This window comes from Muntiacus reevesi, chromosome 20 (assembly GCF_963930625.1).
Source record: "Muntiacus reevesi chromosome 20, mMunRee1.1, whole genome shotgun sequence".
Taxonomy (NCBI): Eukaryota; Metazoa; Chordata; class Mammalia; order Artiodactyla; family Cervidae; genus Muntiacus; species Muntiacus reevesi.
The window spans coordinates 9,567,919-9,590,063 of NC_089268.1; the positions used below are offsets into that span (position 1 = coordinate 9,567,919).

The window sequence follows — 22,145 nt, forward strand, 5'->3', positions numbered from 1 at the left end:
CGGCTCCCCTTGCTGGCTGGCGGGGTGTTGGGGATTGCGCAGGTAGCTGAGCCTAGCCAGTAGCCGGTTAGGTGAGTATCTGGATCTTGACCGCCCTACGTCTCCGAAGGCTGGATATGCTGGTGTTGGTGATCCGGGAACGCCGAGCCCCGCCGCGCGGGGGTGGGTGTGGGGAGGCGCCGGCCGCACGGCGTCCGGCAGATGTGGCCGTGGCCCACGGGTCCAACCCCGCTTCCCGTTTGGGGCAAAGACCCCCTTGCGCCTCCCCCGCTCCCTCCGGTCAGTTGTTCCGCTGAGTGCGCAGCCGCCGAGCTTCCGGCGGGGGACGCGCACGCCACGCCCTCCGGCGGGGAGGGGCGGCGAGCGGAGACGGCCGGCCATGGAGCCGGGCCTCGGCGGCCGTGCCGACCAGGTAACGTCCCCGCGGGCCCCGCCGCGAAGGCAGCTCAGGCCGCCGCCCCGTCCCGGGCGTGGCCCGCTGGAGGCCGCTGTCTGAGAGCCGCGCTCCGCGCCCTCTAACCGCGCCCGGTCTCTCCCCGCAGGTGCCCTCTGGCCGCGCCGCACCATGCGCCCGGGGCTCTCCCGACGCCTGCTCCTGGCCGCCCTGCTGCTCCTGCTCGTCTGGACCCTCTTTGGGCCCTCAGGCCTCGGGGAGGAGTTGCTGAGCCTCTCCCTGGCCTCCTTGCTCCCGGGCCCGGCCTCGCCCGGGCCGCCCCTGGTCCTGCCCCGCCTCCTGATCCCCAACGAGGCGGCGTGCGGCGCGCCCGGCCCGCCTCCCTTCCTGCTGATCCTGGTGTGCACCGCCCCGGACAACCTGAACCAGAGAAACGCCATCCGGGCCTCCTGGGGCCGCCTGCGCGAGGTCCGCGGGCTCAGGGTGCAGACTGTTTTCCTGCTGGGAGAGCCTGGCTGGGGGTCGCGCGGGAGCGACCTGGTGTGGGAGTCGGCGGCCCACGGGGACATCATGCAGGCGGCCTTCCAGGACTCCTACCGCAACCTCACCCTCAAGACCCTCAGCGGGCTGAGCTGGGCAGACAGACACTGCCCCACGGCCCGCTATATCCTCAAGACCGACGATGATGTGTTTGTCAACGTCCCCGAACTGGTGTCGGAGCTGGTCAGGCGGGGAGGCCGCTGGGAGCAATGGGAGACGGGCGTGGGGCCCCCGAGAAAGGCGAAGCCTGGAGATGAGAAGTGGGATGGAAGCCCCACCTTGGGGAGCCAGCCAGTGCCTCTCTTGTACTTGGGTCGCGTGCATTGGCGGGTGCACCCCTCTCGGTCACCGGGGGGCAAGCACCAGGTAACGGAGGAGCAGTGGCCTCCCTCCTGGGGCCCCTTTCCCCCCTACGCCTCAGGCACAGGCTATGTGCTATCAGCTTCTGCTGTGCAGCTCATCCTGAAGGTGGCCAGCCGGGCACCCCCTCTACCCCTGGAGGATGTCTTTGTAGGGTTAAGTGCCCGCCGAGGAGGCCTTGCCCCAACCCACTGTGTCAAGCTGGCTGGTGCCACCCACTACCCCCTGGATCGGTGCTGCTATGGGAAATTCCTGCTGACATCCCACAAGTTGGACCCCTGGGAGATGCAGGAAGCCTGGAAGCTAGTGGGTGGCTCTGATGGAGAAAGAACTGTACCCTTCTGCTCCTGGCTCCAAGGGGTCCTGGGCATCCTCCGATGCCGGTTAATAGCCTGGCTTCACAGCTGAGAGGGCCTGGGAGTCCAGGAGAGGGGTGTGGAGCGGAGGGTCCAGCCAGCACCCCGCCACCTTCTTTCTCCCAGGACCAAAGCAGGAGCCCCAGTTGGCTGCAGCCGAGCAAGCTGCTCCACACAGGTGCTCGGGCTGTCACTGAAGGGCAAGGGACACAGGAGGGACCTAGGGGGCTGCCTGGCCTACCAGCCCCAGAGACCATCAGGAAGAAACCCACAGCTGGCTGTTCTCTCCAGCCGTGGCAGGGAGGGGCACTGGCCCCTCAATAAACTTGACTCTTTTCCTCTTTGAGTACAGTGTGGTCCAGGACTCTCAGAACACAATCCTGGGAAACCCAGAGGCTACCAGAGCCTGCTGGTGGGGAAGGCCATCTCTGGGGATGTGGGAGAGGGACCACACGTCTCCCTGGAGGAAGGCCTTAGGGAGCAGGAGGAGGCCCCAGCAAGGCAGGGGTGGGGCCAGAGGGGAGACACGCCCCCGCGTCCGAGAGCAGCCCCAGGCGGGATGTGGGCAGGGGATAGGTTCCCAGGATGATGGAGACACCTTATCCAAAAGTCCACGTTCCTTTTTAATACCGACCACCCCCCACCCCAGGAACCAGCTGTCCACCTCAGGAGGAAGGGGGCTCCCTGCTCCCTCCTCATTCCAGGGACGGGTCATTCCCCACAGGTGGGTGTGGGGAAAGAATGTGGCTCCCGGGCCCCTGGGAGCCTGACTCAGCGCACGAATCTGTCCAGGGCTGACGGCCGGGCGCCAGTGGGCTTAGCCTTCTCTTGCTTCTGTGGCTGCTGCTCCAGGCTCTGGCGGACTTTGTCCTGGGTGGGGAGAGACAGGTGAGAAGCGGCAGGCGGGTGGGGCCAGCAGGAGGGAGCTGCCCGCAGGAGGGAGCTGCCCAGCCTGCCCCCCGCGCCCACTCACCCTGTGCTCCTGGTCCATGACCTTCCTCTTCCTCTTCACCAGACTCGCCGTCGAGCTACGGCCCTTCTGCTTCAGCTTTGGCTGGAAGGGAGCTGTGGCGTCGGGATCGTAGCCCTGAGGGAGGGGACGAGAGTGAAACCTGCAGCCTCCAAGGCAGGGAGCTGCGCTTCTGAGGACGCGGTGGGGATGGGACACGCGGGTGAGGGGCGCCCGGGGCCCTCGGGGCCCGCTCCATACCAGCCTCTCTGCCCGTTCCTTCTTTGCCTGCTCCAAAGAGACGACATCGACCTCTGCCAGGGCTCGTGGATCCAGACAGATGAGCTCGGCGGGCACCTGGATGTGACACAGGACAGGGACGGGTAAGGAGCCACAGGAAGGTGACACCAAAGAACAGAAAGCGGAGGCGCTGCTGAAACCCACTCTTCCTAAGACCCCCACCCCAGCCCGCAGGGGCGCAGGTGCATCCTCACCTTCTCTAGCAGTGCCTTCACCTCCCACTCCTGCCGCTGCTTCCGGCTCCTGTATGGGTTACTCTCCAAGCCGTCGAAGTTGGGTTCAGCAGACCCTGGAGGGAGAGGGGGAGCGTGGAACTATAAGAGGAACCTGCTCCAGGCTGACCAGCCCCGTGCCCCGCGCTGTCTCAGGGTCCGGCCCACAAGAGCCTCCTCACCGCTTGGAGCCCCAGCCCTGCCTGCTCACCAGGGACCAGCATGCTGGTGATGCCCCCGCTGTGCCCCACCCCCAGCACATCCTCATAGGGGCAGAACTGGAGGCCGTGCACGTGACCCGAGAGCCGGTGCGTGAGGTAGGGCTGCTCCAGGGAAGGCGGGCTGGCCTTGCCCTGTCCTGCCCATATGTTGACCACGTCGCCCATTCCCGCCGCCAGCAGTCCCCGCTGGGAGAAGGCCAGGTGCCCCGCTCCCTGGGGCAGGGTCCGAGCGCTCAGAGGCTGGAATGTCCCTCGCAGGTCGAAGAGCTTCAGCTGGTGGTCCAGACCAGAGGTGGCCATGTGCCTGGTTGTGAGAGGGGGGAGTTAATCACAGCATGGAGCATCAGGTCTGTTGGGGGAGAAGGCGACTGATAAGGACGGGACCACTACCACCACACCACACACTCCAGGCGCCTCTTTTCATTTCCCTTTTACAGAGAGGAAACTGAAGCTCAAAGAAAGGATTGGGGTGAGTGGTGGAGCTAGAATTCAAGTCAGAGCTGTGTCTTTACTGTCTTTTCTCACCACATGTGAATGAAAGGGAGGACGCGTGCGATAGTCTACACGCAGGGGTGAGGTCGCACCGCAGACAGGCAGCCCAGCGGTCAGCAGAGGGCACGGCTGATGGCGGTGGTCAGGGAGGGCTTCGTGGGACTTGAGCCATTCTAGGTAATGCTCAAGAAAGCACAAGAGGATTGCTTCTCAGCCTTCTGTCCAAGATCAAGTGAGGACAGCACAAGAGGGCTTCTCTGGTGTCTCAGTGCTGGAGAATCTCCCTGCCGATGCAGGAGACAAGGGTGCAACCCCTGATCTGCGAAGATCCCACGTGCTGCAGAGCAGCTGGGCCTGTCCGCCACAACTCCTGAGCCTGTGCTCTAGAACCTGGGAATTGAGCCCACATGCCCCAGTTACTGAGACCCTCGTGCCCTGAAGCCATGGTCTGCAAGAGAAACCACCGAATGAGAAGCCTGCTCCCTGCAACTAGAGAAAAGCCCAAGCAGCAGTGAAGACCCAGTGCGGCCAGAGAGAAATAAAAATAGAAAGCACAAGGAGGAATTTGAAGATTGTAGCTGAAACTGAAAAGGTTTAAATGAGATTCACTTTAAAAAAGCACAAGAAACAGAGATGTACAGCAGGTTCAAATAAATAAACATCAGACTGTGGAGACGGGAAGATGGAAATGAGTTTGTTTTCTGGGCTGGTGAAATATGGCCAGGAGGGGACAAACTGCAGAGGCTCCTGAAGGTCAGATGGGAGACCAGTAGTTCCCAAAGCAGCTCTCTAGCAGTTACAGGCCACAAGGTGGAGACTGCATGGACCTGAGAAAACCTTAGGAAGCAAGGAAGTGATGCACTAGAGGGCCCCTTTCGCTAGAAGGAGGGAGGGCAAGGCTGGTGGCCCAGTGGTTAAGAATCTGCTTTGTAATGCAGAGGACACAGATTCGATCCTTGGTCTGGGAACTAAGATCCCACATGCCATGGCGCAACCAAGCCTGCTCAGCACAACTAGAAAGGTCCTATATGATGCAACTGAGAACCGATACAGCCAAATTTTAAAAAAAACTGTCAAAAATCCTCTTAAGGATGTGTGTACCGCATAATGCGGGGAGCCAGCCTGCTCAAGGCCCAAAAAGGCCCTGGGAAAGGCCTTGAAAGAGGCCATTCCCTGTCCCGCCACCCCATGATAAAATAATAAAATATTTGCTGGGCCTCCTTTGTTCTTCCTTGAGAAAAACGTAGTAGTGACCTTCACTTAGTAGTTTATCTTGGAATGCCAAAAGCAAGATGTAAGCTTCTGCAATCACTTGAAACAATTGTATTGATGTGACAAACACCAGATGGCATTTTTTTATGAATTATGTTTTCTGCTTGTACTAGTATAAAGGTAGCTGTTTTACTCAATAAAATCGCTGACTTGCCTAAAGAGCATTCAGCCCTCTCGACCCCATCCTTTACTATCATCTTTTCTCTCAGGCTTCCGTGTGGTTGCGGTCGGGACTTGTTCTCTTTGCCGGCTGGTCCCGGCAGCATAAGACATTTACTTTCAGAGGCTGGAGTTTCTATGGATGTTCAAGTTGCTCAGAGATGCTGAAGGACGGCCAGCCAGGTCAGGGCATGTCTGTTTGCCAGAAGCTGAAGACTCACATTTTAACCTTGACTGTGAGCCCAGGAAGAAGACACTAAGGCACTCCTCTGGGCAGAGACTTGGCCTGTGATGGGACTGGTGCAAGGCCCAGCTGGATACCTGTCCTGACAAGACAGACAGGGCCCAGCTCCACCCGAGGGAGAGGTCATGAGTGCAAACCAGGACTTGCTGAGGGCTCCTGGGACACAGGTCACAGCCTTCACTGAGCCAACAACCCAGGGCACCCGCTGGCTCCTGCCCCCGCACACCCACCTCCGGGAGCCTCTGTGCAGACGCCAACCCGGGAACCAGATGGGCATCCAGACCATGCCACCGTGCTACTGAACTTGCAGGAAACGGATGAACTTTGAGAATCCAGTCCAATCCTAATGCAAGCTTCCAGGGAGCCTGCTGAGGATGACGGCCCGTGGCATCTCTGGAGCCCCTGTGGCCGGTCCGAGGCAGCTGTGAGGAGGACCAGCGCTACACGGGGGTGGGCCTAAAGTCAAGGACCAGAGCTATTTGGCATTGGGCTATTGGCCAAACCTCTGTGAACAACTTGAGCAGAAGCAGCTGACCCAGGCAGCCCAGGGAAGGCCAAGCCCAGCTCAGGTCCAGGGGCCCACAAGGCGGAAGGCCCTGGAACAGGCCCCCACTCTCCCAGAGCCAGCCTGGCACAGACCTGGAGTAAAGGGGCAGAACCAAACCATGGATCCACAGAGACACAGCTAGGGGGTCCCGGGGGCCTGAGCAGCCAGCGGGCTTTCCTTAGTTGACAGCCACTGGGCTCCCGCATCCTGATTTCCTGAGCAGTGGTATACGAGGAAGAAAGCCATGTGGGAAAGAGTATTCTGACAGCAGCACCCAGGACACACTCAAAGAAGGAAGAACCAGAGGCTGGGACTGTGGGATGGCAAGAATGGCAACCAGCAGACCCTGGAGGGGAAAGCAGCCAGGACTTCACAGGTCGTGAGCAGTAATGGGGCTCCCCTCGGCTCCCAAGGAGCACTCAGCCAACCGTGACTCTGCCTCTGCCATGACTGATGGCTGAAGATCACAAAGCTATGGGGGCAGTTAGTGTCCATGAAGTCGTGTTCTGGGTGAAGACAATGTGGCAGAAAGGGAGCAGGCCAGGAGTCGTCGTGGGAGGGGGTGAAGCATCCAGCGATGGACACGGTAAAGGTGGGATGATGGGAGACAACTGAGTAGAACCTGAATGTTTCACCCAGCTGTCAACTCATCAGCTGTTTTTATAAATAAAGTGTAACTGGAACACCCCACCAGGGCAGCTTCATCCTTATACCCCCAGAACCCAGCCTACAACTGGCACCCAGTAAATGCCGATGGATGGAAGAATTTGAGAAAAACACGTGGGAACTTGTGGGAAAGACAGTCTGCGAGATCCAGACATACATACAATACAAACCAGATAAAACAGCTGTGGAAATGCAAACAGTCTCTCAGGAATGGTGGAAATTCCAAGCGGACCGGCCACCCCAAAGCCCCCACAGCACCAGCCAGACCTAAAGAGAACAGTTGTCTTTGATGATGATGAGGATATGGCGCTCCCCACCTACCAGGCACGGTGTGTGCCTCTGAAGACCTTAACTGGAGTTCACATCTCCTAACTGAAGGCCAATTTTGGCGAACTAAGGCCCATGAGTCAACAAAACCAGCCCACCACTTTCTGTAGAGCCTACAAACTCTACAGAATGGTTTTCACATTTTTAAGTCGTTGGGGAAAAAATCAGAAGAAATATATTTCAAGATGTGAAAATTATTTGAAAACTCCAGTGTCAGTGTTGATAAATAAAAGTTGTACTGGGACACAGCGATAGAGAGTTCCAGAAAAACATCTATTTCTGCTTTACTGGCTATGCCAAAGCCTTAGACTGTGTGGACCACAACGAACTCTGGAAAATTCTTAGAGATGGGAATACCAGACCACCTGACCTGCCTCTTGAGAAATCTGTATGCAGGTCAGGAAGTAACAGTTAGAACTGGACATGGAACAACAAACTGGTTCCAAATAGGGAAAGGAGTACGTCAAGGCTGTATATTGTCACTCTGCCTATTTAACTTATATGCAGAGTACATCATGAGAAACGCTGGGCTGAATGAAGCACAAGCTGGAATCAAGATGCCGGGAGAAATATCAATAACCTCAGATGTGCAGATGACACCACCCTTATGGCAGAAAGTGAAGAACTAAAGAGCCTCTTGATGAAAGTGAAAGAGGAGAGTGAAAAAGTTGACTTAAAACTCAACATTCAAAAAAAAAAACTCAACATTCAGAAAATTAAGATCATGGCATCTGGTCCCATCACTTCATGGCAAATAGATGGGGAAACAGTGAGAGACTATTTTTCTGGGCTCCCAAATGACTGCAAATGGTGACTGCAGCCATGAAATTAAAAGACATTTGCTCCTTGGAAGAAAAGTTATGACCAACCTAGACAGCATATTAAAAAGCAGAGATATTACTTTGCCAACAAAGGTCCATCTAGTCAAGGCTATGGTTTTTCCAGTGGTCGTGTATGGATGTGAGAGTTCGGCTATAAAGAAAGCTGAGTGCTGAAGAATTGATGCTTTTGAACTCTGATGTTGGAGAAGACCCTTGAGAGTCCCTTGGACTGCAAGATTAAACCAGTCCATCCTAAAGGAAATCAGTCCTGAGTATTCATTGGAAGGACTGATGCTGAAGTTGAAATGCCAATACTTTGGCCACCTGCTGTGAAGAACTGACTCATTGGAAAAGACTCTGATGCTGAGAAAGATTGAAGGCGGGAGAAGGGGATGACAGAGAATGAGATGGTTGGATGGCATCACTGACTCAATGGACATGAGTTTGAGTAAACTCTGGGAGTTGGTGATAGACAGGGAGGCCTGGAGTGCTGCAGTCCATGGGGTCACAAAGAGTCAGACACGACTGAGTGACTGAACTGAACTGGGACACAGCTACATTCATTTGGTTACTTATTCTGTGGCTGCTTTTTGTGCTAAGGTAGCATAGTATTGTGGTCAAGCAGATACCACATCTTATCTCTTTGCACTGCTGCCCAGCACACTATAATCTCAGTGACACACATATCACTTCAGAGCATTTCCAGCACCATCCATCTTATCATCTATCTGTGTGAAAAGATGTTTGTAAAGATAAAATACTCAAAAGTGAAAGTATTAGTCACTCAGTCGTGTCTGACTCTTTGTGACCCCATGGACTGCAGCCCATTGGGCTCCTCTGTCCATGGAATTCACCAGGCGAGAATACTAGAGTGGGTACCCATAGTGTTCTCCAAGCAATCTTCCTGACCAAGGGCTCAAACCCGGGTCTCCTGCATTGCAGGCATATTCTTTACCATCAGAGCCACCAGGGAAGCCCAAAATACCCAAAACCTCTTCACAAATCGGCAGCTGTAGATAAACATCTGCAGTTGAGTTTGATGATCTGGAACACTAGCTTTGAACCTCAACTAAACTAAGTGCTATGCTCAAAAATAGGAATTCAGGGATTTCCCTGGTAGTCCAGTGGTGAGGACTCTACAATTCCAATGCAAGGGGCGGGGGTTCCATCCCTGGTTGGAAAACTGAAGATCCGGCATGCCACATGGCATGGCAGAGAAACAAACAAAAACAGGAATCCAATTCTTTCCAAGAATAGACCTATATTACACAAGTATTGCATTCAATTGTTTTTCTCATTTCGTCAATAATTTGCCATCCATTGTTTCTTGTTATTTAAGAACCTACATAAAACACTCAATTGTGCTCCATTACCAACAAAGCCTAAAATACTTACTATCAGGCTCCTTACAGAAAAAGTCTTCTGGCCCTTGAGCAAGATACTCATATCCCCAGTCTCAGGGTGAAGGCCATGTACCCCGAGGTCATGTAACGTGCCTGCCAACATGGTTGGTCAGGGGGAAAACGAGGATTTAAACCCAAGCAGCTTGGGTGCAGAGTCTGTGCTCCCAAAGGCACACTGGCTTCAAGGACTTTCTCTCCAGCTGAGACACCCCCCACCCCTAGCACCTCCGGCCCAAACAATTGACTTACGTGCCTGTAGGATCTACTGCCACAGCCCGGACCCCACCTCGGTGACAGAGAATCTTTGCCAGTGGCTCCTTCATGGCTGGGCTCCATAAAGACACAGTCCCTGCACATCAGAGGAGAAGAGCAGAAGTTACTAATAGGGCGCTGAGGCAACTAAACCTGCAAAAGAGGGGGATTCAGGGCCAAGAGGTCACACAAGAGGGGAGCAGAGGGGCAACCCAAAGGGACTCGTTGAGTACAAATATAGACGAAAAGCTGGGGCATTCCCTGGTGGTCCAGAGGGTAGGACTCAGAGCTTTCACCGCTATGGGCCAAGGTTCAATCCCCGGTCAGGGAACCAAGATCATACAATCCACGTGGCATGGCCAAAAAAAAGCAAGACAGGATGGTGAGGGTTAAAGTTCTGCCAGGGACCAACCGTTACTGTGTCCGAGATGGATGACGGCGTTGTAAGGGTTCTGAGTCATGACGCTGAGCCGTCCAGCCCGAGCATTCAGAGCTGCCACGATCTTTCCCACGGACACATCCAGGTAGGTCAGAAAGCCTCTCTCTGACTGTATGAGAGAGAGAGGGAAGGAGGCCGGAATGCCCTCTACGGGGACCCCAGGGTCTTCTCAGGGCTGCCACCCTGTCTGTACTCTGCAGTCACTCACAGCTGTGGCCAGGAGGAAGTGGAAAGGCAGGAACTCAAGTCGGGTGGCTCGGTCACAGCGGCGGACGCAATGGAGCTCGATGCCCTGGTTGTCGTAAATGTGAAGCCAGCGGTTCTGGGCGACGGCGATCAGTGTCTCAGAATGCAGAAACCTGAGCGGGGCGGAGGGGCGGTGCAGTGTGAAAGGGAGTCACCGGCTGTCGTTCCATCAGTGATGGGCTCTCTCATCCCCACCAGCCGCTGGCCAAGGCCACTGACCGGACGTCCCGCACTGCCTCCATGACGTTGATCTCACACATGAGCTTCTTTGTTACCCAGTCGAGGGCAGCCACATGACCCCGGCGTCCTCCAAAAGCCAGGTGTCTGTTGAAGGTGGAGGACAGGCAGGGTATCAGTACAAGGCGTGTGTGTAGGGCGGGCACCCAGACTCAAGGGTCTGTCCCACACCAGCTCCTCTTCTCCAGGTGAGAGGAGAGATGTTTCCATACACACTGATCACACATGCAAGCAAATAACAAGACCCTCCCCACATCAACAACCCAGATATACACTGCTATGGCTGAGATGAGTTAGGCTAAAGTCATTGGAATTCAACCTTACCTCCCAGTGCTAGAGTAATTTAGCCTGTAGGGTCCAAACTGCCTCAAGTTCAAGTCAAAATGCTGGAAAAGGGAATAGTGAAAAAAAGAAAAGAAAAAAGAGTTGGTTTCTTTCAGGAATTTTCTCTTCTAGTCCCCACTCCAGTCTTACTCTGCACCATCAGTCAACCCATTGGCTCCTTTTCCATTCTCAGGCTCACTTTGGCTGCACTTGCAATGTCCACAGCCTCCACTATATCAGCCTGGCGAATCTTTGCTGTGTCTTCCCCATCCTCTCCTTCCAGAAACCTGCAAGTGAGGGTGATAGTTGCGTTAAAGCTTCCTAATAAGAAGTGGGTGTCCCGGCATCACAATCAGAAACGAGAGCCCCATAAAGCATGGGTTGCGGAGGCCCACATTAGGGTCCACTCACCCAGGTTCTTCAGCAAGCAGAAGCTCAGATCGAGCAGCTCTGACACTTGTTTCCTCTTCTTGTGCTTCAGCCGCCGCAAGTCGGCTTCGGGTCTTGGTCTTCGGATGTGGTACCTACAACATTGGTGGTGCGGATGGAGTGGGAGATGACCAAGGGATGTGGGGGTCACAGGAGAGCCCCGCCTCCATTCAGCTCACCCACACACTCCCTCCTGCAACCGCTCCCCACTCTCCGACTAGTCCTCACCTCCTTGGATTTGTCAATGCGACAGTACTTCTCAACCACCTCCACACTGACCGGGGCGGGGCCTGCAAATGGGTCCTGGGCCTGTGGCAGGGAGGAGGCAATTAAGAAACAGGCTCGAGCTGACCCCAACCCCCCGACCCTCAAAGCACAAGGTGACTTGCCTCGGCCCCCCGGGAGGTCCCAGGCTCACCCCAGATAAGCTCCGCTGAGGCCCCGGACTCTTCAGTTCTCGGGGCTTCTTGGAGATCCGAAACTTCTTTGAGGTGTCATTTTTCCTTGGCTTCTGGGGGCGGAGCTCCCGATTCCTCTTCCGTTTACGAGGGGGACCTGGAGAAGCTCCGGCAGCTGTCCCAGTGGTCTCTTGCTCCCAGTATCGCCGCGGTTTCTACCAGCAGAGCAGGATCCCTCGTATTCCGCTGCCCTTCGCCCCGCCCCTCCAGCCCCGCAACTAAAAACTTCCCTTCCACCCCAAGGAGGTCCCTACCTTCTTCTTGGCCTGCAGTCTCTCCTTCTTGGGTGGGACATTACTGCCCGGCTTGGGGACTGTCTCCATCTAGCCCACTCGAACCACGATCCACGTGCAATCTCCTCTCCACAGTCCCACAGTCGGATGGAAAACTCCCGGAAGTCTTCCGGGCCTCATCCAATCAGCGCCGTTCCAGGTCTGAATCCTCCTAGGCGCCATCTTTAATAAGGGCGCGCTCTCCACTGAGGGGCGGGGCCAAGGTCCCCCAGAGCGGCAACTTATGCCCAAGTGATGAAAGACGGGCAGTCCGAGGTCAAGACTCAAGCAACCGTGCAGATTCTTTTCCAATCTCGGTTTCTCCATCTTGCCTTAAATCGTTCCGAGTCTGGTCTTTTTTAGCAGAACGCCACTCATTAACCGTGTTAGAACTATATTTTCCGGCGTGCGCCGGCTGACAGGTTCCGGCGCCGTCTTTCCCCAGCATTCTCTATTTACTTCCGGGTTCACCAATACTGAAGAGAGAGCGTGAGTCGGGGAGCGGTTTGGCTGAGGGGTTCGGGGTTCCGTCTCGCCTGCCACTCCCTGAGGCCGGCGGTGAGTCGATATCCCGGACCAGGAGAGACTGCAGTGGGTGCCCCGAGGGGCTGCCTCAAGAGGGCTGTCACCTCCGCAGGCCAGAAAGGGTACCTTTCTGAGCCCGGGTACCTTCCAGAGCGTGAGACCCAGCGCCCCTCTCCCGCTGCCCGCAGGCTTTCGTCCCCGCCATGGCTGAGCTAATCCAGAAGAAGCTGCAGGGAGAAGTGGAGAAATATCAACAGCTGCAGAAGGGTAAGGGAGCGGGGTAGGGGTGACCTCGCGGCAGTTCCCTCAGAACCCAAGTCTATACCCAAATAATGTATTCTGTCCCACCCCTGCCCCCAGCCTGCGGCTGCTTCCCCTTGCCTGTATTCTTCCCATTCCCTGTCCCGCCTGCCCACCCTTGCCTGCTTCCTCAGCTCCACCTTCTCACCAGGACTGTGGTGGTCGGGTGGCACATGAGATGTCTCTAAACAAACCTTTCCATCCGCCAGACTTGAGTAAATCCATGTCAGGGAGGCAGAAACTAGAGGCACAACTAACAGAGAATAATATCGTGAAGGAGGTGAGAGACTTGAGGTTTGTGGGGCGAGGAGGGACCTGTCCTGGTAGTGATTCTGATGTTTTTCCCACTCCTCCATCAGGAACTGGCCCTGCTGGATGGGTCCAACGTGGTGTTTAAACTTCTGGGGCCGGTGCTGGTCAAACAGGAGCTGGGGGAAGCTCGGGCCACAGTGGGGAAAAGGCTGGACTACATCACAGCTGAGATGTGAGTCTTCCTTCCACCCCACTGTGATGTACCTGATCCGTTGGGATAAAGGTGTTGAGAAACCTTTCTAGAGTCATTCTCCAGAGTAGCCCCCATTTGAGCAGGTCCTTCAACTCCTTCCTGTGTATCCCCTTTTCTTCATACTCCCCTTAGAGCTCAAGTTTCTCACCAGTCCTTGTCTTCAGCACCCTCAAGAGTAAGTCTCACTAATTTTTCCTTATTTGCTTTCTTGCCTTTCCTCAGTAAGCGATATGAATCCCAGCTCCGGGACCTAGAGCGGCAGTCAGAACAACAGAGGGAGACCCTTGCTCAGCTGCAGCAGGAGTTTCAGCGGGCGCAGGCGGCAAAGGCAGGGGCTCCTGGGAAGGCCTGACCCTGTCCTGGGGGGTGGGGGAGGGGAAGGAATGAGGCAGCTCTAGGGTCTATACTGTAGTTAATAAAATGTGAAAATATCTGGCGTGTTCTGACCAGCCACTTCTGTTGTAATTGTCTCCATCCTTTCCTCTGGTCCCTTCCCCCTTCCTCGTATATTGCCTGCATTACTCTCTCAGATCCAAATACATGCACTGGGATTTCTGCGTAGCAGAGTAACCCTTCTTTGAGACTAAAATCCTAAATGTCTCAAACCTAATTCTTGCCTGTAAATGCAAGGCTTAACTGTCTCTTGATTGGAAACAACCAAGAAAAGGGCATTGACAGCGAAACAGTTTGGGGGAAAATTAAGTTTAACTGAAAAACTCACAATTCTCTAACCTGCAACCCCTGAATGGAACATGGTAATCCTCTTTTGCTATCATTTCTTGTCATCAAAAATAGCCCTGCATCTTAGTTCTCTTTAGGCTCTTTCTTCCTAGACTTTGTTTAAATGTAGCTTAAATTGATTTCAGATCCCAGCATATAATACACTGTGATATTCTAATACCTCCAAGTTTGTACATTGTCCACGGAGTGGTTCTTCCATTTCTTTGTCCTAAAATTGTCTTACGAATTCAGAGTCAAGGGTGTTTTTCATACTGATCGCTTTAATTGGGTACTTGACTCGGGCGTTTAACAACTGAGAACAATGTAAGAGCCAGTAAACGGACCAGGGGTGAAGTTGCTGGCGAGGAATAAACTATTCTGAGGAAACCGTTCCCACCAAGCCCTTGCATCCAGCTTTTCACAGACAGATAAGGTTGGGCCCCTCTTTTTCCATGGGGTCCACCTTCAGCCAGCTCCCCACCCCCACTCCCAGCAGCTAGTTTGTACAGACTGTGAGGACAGGAGTAGAGTTCAGGTAGTGTTTTGGTTTATTAGTGTTGTCACAGTGACAGGAACCTCCAGAGAAGGAAGAGGAGGCTCCTTCAAGAAACTTTTTCTTGCCATTCCCTTCCCCTGGGACTCAGAGCCTCTAGGCTTTTCCTCTCCTCCTCCTTCCAGGCCTTTCCTTGGCCCTTGGCATGCTAGGATGTGGCCAGGAATCAAAACCAGACCTTTTCCCCAGTACTAGCTGTGTGCTGCATTCACGGCAGGTGAGAAGCTATTCACAGGTATCCTGCTCAGGCACCAAGATCACCAGTTTCACAGGCTGAGTCGGCTGTCTGCTGAACCAGTGGTGCTTCACTGCCCCAGGATGGCTGGCCACCCTTCTGGATATTTTCCCTATGTGGCAACTGCCACCATTCAGGTGGCTCCCCACATTTGGAATGGTCACCATGAATTCTATGAACCACCAAGGCTTCCTCCTCAGAACAGTGCCCGGGCAATCTTCCTCCCTGTGGCCTTGATCCTGGGAAAGGAACCCCCTCCTCCCTCGCTCGGGGGAGTTCCCGAGGCAGAAGGGCCACTGGCAAGGCCCACTGGAGCACTGGAGGGCCGCCGCCGCCGCAGGAGGAAATCATGTGAGGCTCCGTCCATGGCGTAGAAGACATTGGCCGAGGCAGGGATGGCCAGCTCTGAAGGTTCAGAGAGAGGTGTCAAGTGCAGTCATTCCCGCATGACCCCCTGGGTGTGGCAGCACTGCCACTGGTGGGCACCCCTCTCCTCCCGAGTGTTTTCCCTCCCAGCCCCTGACCTCGCTCCCCTGGGAGCAGCTGCACTAGCTCATACTCCGAAGCCACCGCAGAATCACGATTGTTTTTCTTAAGGACACGACTGATGACACTTGGAGCCTTGTCCTGACTTGTCACCTGGCAGGACAGCAGACCAAAAGAGCAATTACTTGCAATGATGACCTTGGCCTTGCATCCTTCCAGCCCCAGCCAGTGATCCCACCAGAGAAGGCTGCTGCTGCTGCTAGTCGCCAAGTCGTGTCCGACTCTTTGCGACCCCGTGGATTGTGGCCCGCCAGGCTCCTCTGTCAATAGGATTCTCCAGGCAACAATACTGAAGTGGGTTGCCATGTCCTTCTCCATAGAGAAGGCTGCCCTTGTCCAAACTTTTGAGTTATCAGGGAAACCCAACATGGTGGCTGCCTGGACCCCATGGGCCAGCCCACATGGTTGCCAAGCTGTTCCCTCTGGGGAAACCACTGTTGGTTCTGAAAATCTCAAGAGGACAGCCAAAGTTCAAAGTGCAGCAGCTAATACAAAATAACCTTCAAAACAAAACACAGCTGCTAAAACCAAAGGTCAATTAAAACTAAAATCATCCTCCCATTTGGCTGTTGACACCTAAGACATCATCTCCACTCCCACCACCCGACCCACAGCTCCCTCACCAAGATGCTCTTATAGACACTGCCGTCTTCCCCCAGCTCCATCTGGACTCGGATGATTCGGCAATCAGAGGCCCCTGGCCCAGGCGCCCCTCCCCCACAGCCAGGTCCCCTGGAGGCCCCTTCTGCACCCCCACTGAGCGGGGAACCACAGGAGGCTGAGCGGCGGTGACCTCGAGAAGGCCTCGGGGAGGAAGTTGGGGGAGAGAGGTGGCTGGGGTCAGCTGGACTCTGCAGGGCTGGGGTGCTTTCCAGGGCGGAGTCCAGAGATGAGACAGACGGCCACTTCATGTGCTGGGGACCAACAACACGGAACTGGCATGAAGGCAGGAAAGCCAAGGGAGAAAGAGTCACAAAGTCAGGGTCTGTGTAGAGATCAGAGGTCAGGAGTGGAGCTCACCTGGGCCAGCCGCGTCAGCAGTGGGGCGGGGGTTCCAGGCACCTCCTCTGCCCCCACACTGGGCCGGTCCCAAGAGACAAGTGGGGTGGGACCCCCAACAGAACCCAGCACCCTGGAGTGGCAGGAGATTGGGAGGGTCAGAGGAAGAAGGACAAGTCCCCAAGAGACTGCCCTCCAACCACTGACTCCCTCACTCTGTCCACTGCGAGATGACCAGTGTCGGCCGAAGCACCCGCGGGGCAGGCGGGTCACCACTACCAGGCGTCTCCACCTCACAGGACACACGATGGCTGGGGAGGGGGCAATGAGCAGAAGTCAGGGCGGGACACACCGACCCCCACATTCAGCCTGTGCCCTGGAGTCCCAGCCGCACCCAGCCAGTCACCTCTGTGCCTCTGTCAGTGGCCGGAGCCCCTGTAGCCACCGCTGGATATCGGGGTCAGGTCGGAGGTCATAGCCACGACATTCGTTCTGGAGCCGCTGCAGCTCAGACAGGACAGCAAACTCCTAGGAAGAAGCCCACAGACTGCAGGAGGTCCGATCCAGGGAGCCCTGACTGCCCTCCTCTCCCCTTCCTGGGACGGGCTACAGGGGGCTGGCATCTGGCCAAGCACTCTCCTCACCTTCCTCCGCTTGTCAAAATTGATGTATCCGTTCTGCAAGGGAAAGGGGGTGGGGTGAAGGTCCAGATCCTGCCACAGAGAGCATATCCCCTCTCCCCACACACACAGGTCACTGGCCTCTGTGACTCCTCTGGCCCCCTGTTCCTCCCCCTCTCATCCATCACACCTTCAGCCCGCTACCTTACCCTTTACATTGAACATCACAAGTAGAAATTGCGGCCAATTTACAGAGAAGAAAATTAGCGATCAGAAAAGGAACGTGCCCGAGATCCCAGCTTTGGTTTATTTATCAAACTCTGTGTACATATGCTTACACCTCAGGCATCCTCTGAGCACTCGCCAAACACAAATTCATTTAACCCTCATAATAAAGGGTTGATGTAGATATTGTCACTAGTTTCCCACTTACAGATCACTGAGGCACAAGAAGGTTAAGCAGATTTGCCAAAATAACAGAGTCCTGGCCCTCACTGCTTCTGCCTTGCAGCCCCCTCTGGACAGTGGCCTGTCTGACCCTGAGTTCTCTTCATTCCATCACCATAATGCACACACACACACACACACACTACTGACCTCCAGCTCATCCTTAGAGGCCGCGTCCAGCATTACGAGGTCTTTTAAGAAGGTGCCAAGGTATGGGACCACACCCTGAAATCAGAGATCAGAGAGTCAGTTACCCCTGCCACTAATCCCAGGGCTCCCCCTCCCTCTTGCACTTTCCTACCCCACTGCCCCAGAACAAGTTTAACTCTCCTCCCACTGCTGTGCCCCCCGTCCCAACCCTAGCACTTCCACCCCCACTGGTCACTCACCCCACCCCGGGAGGCAGACCTCGGGGACTTCTTGGAATTTGGCTCCAGAGAGGGCTGCAGCTTCACCTCCTGATGGTGACAGAACAAGGTGACATGGGGGGTTGGAGGGGCGGAGATGGCAGGAATGCCAGGGAATGGGGCCTCACCTGCAGCAGGAGCTCCCGGCTCTGGGAATAGTTATCCTCCTCAGAGAAAATCTGGCAAAGGCTGGAGAAGACTCTGAGGCTGTCCCTGGGGGGTGGGGGGCAGTGGCCTTGAGGAGGGGCCTAGCTCAGCTGCCCCCTCCCAGCCCTGACTCCCCTCCAGGGCCCCATCCTCCCCACCTGGTTGCTTCCCCCCAGGCTGCCCGAAGCCTGTGGATGGGGCTGGATTGCAGGGCTGATACCACAGCATACATTGAAGAAAAATTTCGGAGCAGACGGCACTCCTGTGGGGTCACAGACAGAGATCACAGCTATGGGACCTCTTTCCACACCTTGATCCCTAACAGGGTCAAGCCTCTCTCTTACCTCTGCCACGCGGATCCACTTCTCCAAGAGCCGGGCCCTCTGGGGAGGACGAAGTGGCCGTACAGTCACCTCTCCAAGCCCTTCTCCGGTTGAGGTAGCCCCCAGGACAGAGCTGACCACTGCCCCTGCCACCTTGTTGAACTGTGTGACAGTCGCCCGGACAGATGGGCAGAGGTGAGAATGTCCTGGCCGGTCTCTGTGACCCCACAGGCCCCCCAGGCACTGAGAGGGGACCAGATTGAGAAACAGCTCCTGCAGGGCAGAGGTAAGAGGTTAAAGGTCATAGTCAAGTGAGGTCAGCCTTTCAATGTCAGGGGTATGAGGATCTCAGGTGGCCAAGGAACCAGAGGGGCATGGGGTTTGAAGGGCAACAATCAAGGGGACACAGGGGAAGGTCAAAACTGGGTGGACAGCGGAGGCTAGGAGCTGGACAAGGAAGGACTGGAAGCCAGGTAAGGATGTGGAGTTAGGGACAGGTTAGTAGGGGAGCAGGGGTCATGGGGTCAGAGGTCAGGGTCTCACCGCATCTAGCAGGGTCAGCTGTTCGGCCAAGTGGTCAGCGAGGTACACCAGGACATCCGTGGGGTCAGCAGGGGGATCGCCGGGGAGGGCCAGGGGCTTAGGAAGTTCGGGGGTCTGGGGGTCCACCCGGGACCGGAGGTTGCGGATGAGGTCAGCGCTGCCCCCCCCAATACCCTCCCTTGCTGCATACCCTGTCCGAAGAAAGAAGCTCTCAAGCCGGTCAAGCTGACCCTTGACCTCAGAGCCAAAATCCTCAGGGTGAGAGGCCAACCAGGTTGACAGTACAGAGATAGCTACCCTGGGAGAAGGGGAATTCACCGGGAATTAGATGTCAGGCTGCTGCTTGGCCGGAGAAAACTGTAAGGTCAAGAATCAGGGGTCACTTACCCTTTTGTCCTCTCTAGCTCATCAGCGGGATGAGATTCAAGAGCTTCCAGCCTGGGGAAGGGGAGAGATTCTATGTGTCCATGTTTTCCAAAACCCTAGCGGTTTTGACAATTTGGGTGGGATGGTCTGGCTTTACAAAGTCAAGACATGTCAATGACCCTTGGTCCCTTATTAGCCTGACCTGTCAGCCATAAGCCCTAGCAGGGCAGGCGTGGAGGTGAAGGCCCGGTGAGTGGCCAGGAAGGCTGCTGTGAAGGTCATGTCAGCCCCTGAGGTACAGGCGTCCAGCAGGTGTCTGACCAGGGCCTCCAGGGTGCCAGCTCGGAGTTTCCGGGAGGAACGCGGAGGAGGCCTTGGGGCCTGGGGGAGACAGAGCGCCAGCTACTGACCCTTTTTTCAACTCTCCCCCTATAGATCTCTGGGAGAAATCCCAGACCTAGGAGATGATTCAGCCTCATTGTATTAGGATTCAGAGAGGGTAAACAACTCGAACTAAGTCACACAGCTGAGTCCAGTCTCCAAACCTCCAACTTAGTATTCTGGCCAGAAAGTCAGCAGGAGGCAGGGGAACTGGAAGGTGGTAGGTCAGAGGTGAGACGTCAAAGTTATAATCTCACCAAGGGATCAAGAGGCTGATACTGGCGACTTGTGACTGTAAAGGTAGCACCATCCTCCTCCTCCTCCCAGACAGACACAGGGGCCTGGAGGAGCAAGGAAGGGGAGGTCAGATGGTTCCACACCATGCCCCACTGCCCAACCCTCACCCCCAGGCCCTGCTCCTCCCTCTGTACCCCTCACCTGTTGCGGAGGGGGACAGTACCAGCGAGTACGAGGGGTGGGGGGGGCTGGTGACCCCAGGTCTTCCCCACTGGGGCCAAGACAGCCCCCCCCAAGCCGCCTCAGGGCCCGGTGGAGTCTAAGGGATTGCAGTTGGGAGTTGGAGGGAATGCAGGAACCCTGAGCCTGGTGACCGCTGCAGCCCCTTCCCCCCAGAGCTGAACCCCTGAACAGCCAAGAATCAAGGTGCAAAGGTAGGAGGAGGGGGAAGCAAGAGAGGCAGAAAGCCTGAGGCAGAGCCCTTGAGAAGCTGAAACCTCAGTCACGGGCACAACCGCATGCTCCGCCCTCCCCCGCAGGAACTAGACAAGCCCAAAGAGTAAGTCCCCTTAGCCCCCTTTCCCCGGGTCCCTCCTCAGCTCTGGAGACCCCCCTCAGGGCGGCGGCACCGATCCCAATACAGGAAGGAGAAGGGGAAGTGGGGAGTGTGTGTGTGTGTTGGAGGGGGGGTGGTTTAGACTCACAGTCATGTGACCCCGGCCGCTCCCCCAACCGATCCCGAAAAACCAGCCCTGCTAGTCACCCAGTCAGTCCTCACCCAGACTCTGGACAGGAGCGTCCAAAGCCTCGGGGCCCCAAATCCAACTTTCGGCCCCTCCTGAGGCCCGAATCCTACTCCTGCCACCGCCATTAGCCCCGGAGAGAAGCAGGTGACCACTAACCACTCGGCCAGGGGCGGCCCTCGACGGTCCGAGCGCCTCGGCTCCCGCCTCCGCCCAGTCCCCGAAGGCGGAGGGGGGAGGGGTCACGAAATCGAAGGGCTCCCTCCCCAGTCCCGGAGTCGGAGGAGCGGGTTACTGTGGAAACAAACCCCTCCCCGCCAAACAGACACCCGGAGGGAGACAGGGACCTAGACTCCACGCCCGGAGGGACGGGCCACTCGGCTCGGGCGGAGAGGGCCAGGGACCCGCAGGGCAGCCAGCCACACGCGCCGGGCGGGAACGGCGCAGGCTCCTGAGTCCCTGTGCCGCACAGAACCTCGGAAACGCCAGGGCTCCCCGCGGGGGGACACGGGCCGACTCCGGCGAGAGGCGCGGCAGGGGCTGAGGCAGGAAGAGACGCAGGGACACAGACACGCAGGGGGGAAGAGTCTCCAAGACACACGCCGCCCGCGCCTCACCTCGTCGTCGTCGTCGTCCTCCTCCTCCTCCTGCCCCCCGCCCCCGCCCCGGCCACCGGGGCCCCCACCCTCTTCGGGGTCTCGACTCCGGAAGCTGCTCAGCACGACTCCCCCGGGGGGGCTCGTGTCCCACAGCAGCCGCAGGGGCCGCGGGAGCATGGCCGGCTGAAGGAGTCAGCGAGGTCGGGCCATGGGGGCGCCTGAGGAGAGACAGGAGCGGGGAGGGGAGTCAGGGGGCGCGGGGCCCCAGAAGGTGGGCTCCAGGTCGCCGCCGGGGAGCCCCGCGGGGAGCAACGCTGCAGGGGCACACGGGGCCTGGCGTTGTGTGGACGGGAGGTGAAGAGCACGGGCTCGGGCGGGGTTACGGGGGGCTCTGGCTCTGACCTGCTCAGGACGGGTGGGGGCAGCGCGGCTCCCGAGTCGCCGTTCCCGTCGGTCTCCGGCCCCGGATCACGTCCCCGGACCGAGCCCGTCCCTGGCTTTTCCGCACCCCCTTGTACGCCCCCCCCCCCGCCCCGCCAGACTCCCGGGCCCTCCCGCCCTTTCCGCTCCCCCCCGACGTCCGCCCGCCCCGAGAGCAGGAGCCAAAAAGGGAAGGAAGTGAGGACAGGAGCCAGGGCCGCGGACTTAAGAGGAGCGCTGGACGCTCGGGGGCCGGGACCCAGGAGCCCGGGTCTCCAGCCCGACTGTCCTCGGGGAGCATGGCGCGAGCCCACGTTGCCCTGCGCTGAGTGGGGACAGGGATTCCCGTTTCCAGCCACCGGGGAAGGGCGAGAGCCGAATCTGACATTGCCCTCCTCGCACACCGCGAGGCTAAAACTCCCGTAGGGAGCGTGTCGGGGGGGACGGACCCAATTTCTCCGGGACGCCAAGGCTCCACTCCGCCCCCACCCACGCGTGTAGCGGGCCAAAATCCGTTCCGGGTTTTCCGGGGAGCCCGGGGCTCCCGCCCGCTCGGGAGGGGGCGGGGCAGGAAGCCGCCACTTCCGGTCCCAGAGCGGGCGCCGGGGG

General features: G+C 57.0%; 4 protein-coding genes across 10 annotated transcripts; 2 read left to right on the forward strand and 2 right to left on the reverse strand.

The window, feature by feature from the left end:
- The first annotated feature begins 7 nt into the window (after nt 1–7).
- On the forward strand, nt 8–1,999 carry B3GALT4 (beta-1,3-galactosyltransferase 4). Of its 2 annotated transcripts, none has more exons than XM_065912572.1 (2): nt 8–71; nt 543–1,999. In XM_065912572.1, exon 2 carries the CDS (start codon nt 566–568, stop codon nt 1,700–1,702), a length of 1,137 nt encoding a protein of 378 aa, XP_065768644.1. In that variant the 5' UTR covers nt 8–71; nt 543–565; the 3' UTR covers nt 1,703–1,999. The 2 variants fall into 2 exon arrangements, with proteins under 2 accessions (XP_065768644.1, XP_065768643.1); XM_065912571.1 differs by lacking the exon at nt 8–71 and adding an exon at nt 179–412.
- Nucleotides 2,000–2,249: 250 nt separating this feature from the next.
- WDR46 (WD repeat domain 46) lies at nt 2,250–12,035 on the reverse strand. The gene is made up of 15 exons (XM_065912570.1): nt 11,903–12,035; nt 11,609–11,803; nt 11,419–11,499; nt 11,173–11,285; nt 10,961–11,048; nt 10,762–10,823; nt 10,420–10,524; nt 10,163–10,313; nt 9,928–10,063; nt 9,513–9,612; nt 3,323–3,636; nt 3,094–3,188; nt 2,861–2,956; nt 2,624–2,737; nt 2,250–2,520 (listed from the first exon to the last, which is right to left on the reverse strand). The coding sequence occupies exons 1-15, from the start codon at nt 11,969–11,971 to the stop codon at nt 2,422–2,424; spliced, it is 1,818 nt and encodes a 605-aa protein (XP_065768642.1). The 5' UTR covers nt 11,972–12,035; the 3' UTR covers nt 2,250–2,421.
- A 311-nt stretch (nt 12,036–12,346) lies between these two features.
- PFDN6 (prefoldin subunit 6) lies at nt 12,347–13,682 on the forward strand. 3 transcript variants are annotated; one of them, XM_065912429.1, is made up of 5 exons: nt 12,347–12,409; nt 12,634–12,712; nt 12,955–13,025; nt 13,105–13,229; nt 13,473–13,682. In XM_065912429.1, exons 2-5 carry the CDS (start codon nt 12,649–12,651, stop codon nt 13,600–13,602), a joined length of 390 nt encoding a protein of 129 aa, XP_065768501.1. In that variant the 5' UTR covers nt 12,347–12,409; nt 12,634–12,648; the 3' UTR covers nt 13,603–13,682. The 3 variants fall into 3 exon arrangements, with proteins under 3 accessions (XP_065768501.1, XP_065768500.1, XP_065768502.1); XM_065912428.1 differs by having other exon boundaries at nt 12,361–12,478; XM_065912430.1 differs by having other exon boundaries at nt 12,395–12,511.
- An 813-nt stretch (nt 13,683–14,495) lies between these two features.
- Nucleotides 14,496–21,673, reverse strand: RGL2 (ral guanine nucleotide dissociation stimulator like 2). Of its 4 annotated transcripts, none has more exons than XM_065912424.1 (18): nt 21,519–21,673; nt 21,135–21,334; nt 19,795–19,878; nt 19,359–19,537; nt 19,178–19,228; nt 18,791–19,088; nt 18,269–18,520; nt 18,083–18,186; nt 17,906–17,990; nt 17,760–17,828; nt 17,521–17,595; nt 16,948–16,980; nt 16,710–16,831; nt 16,519–16,614; nt 16,325–16,436; nt 15,928–16,218; nt 15,283–15,397; nt 14,496–15,163 (listed from the first exon to the last, which is right to left on the reverse strand). In XM_065912424.1, the coding sequence occupies exons 2-18, from the start codon at nt 21,291–21,293 to the stop codon at nt 14,955–14,957; spliced, it is 2,334 nt and encodes a 777-aa protein (XP_065768496.1). In that variant the 5' UTR covers nt 21,294–21,334; nt 21,519–21,673; the 3' UTR covers nt 14,496–14,954. The 4 variants fall into 4 exon arrangements, 3 of the variants coding, with proteins under 3 accessions (XP_065768496.1, XP_065768497.1, XP_065768498.1); XR_010660019.1 differs by having other exon boundaries at nt 15,025–15,163; nt 16,098–16,218; XM_065912425.1 differs by lacking the exons at nt 21,135–21,334; nt 21,519–21,673 and adding an exon at nt 20,553–21,102.
- Between the last annotated feature and the right edge of the window lie 472 nt (nt 21,674–22,145).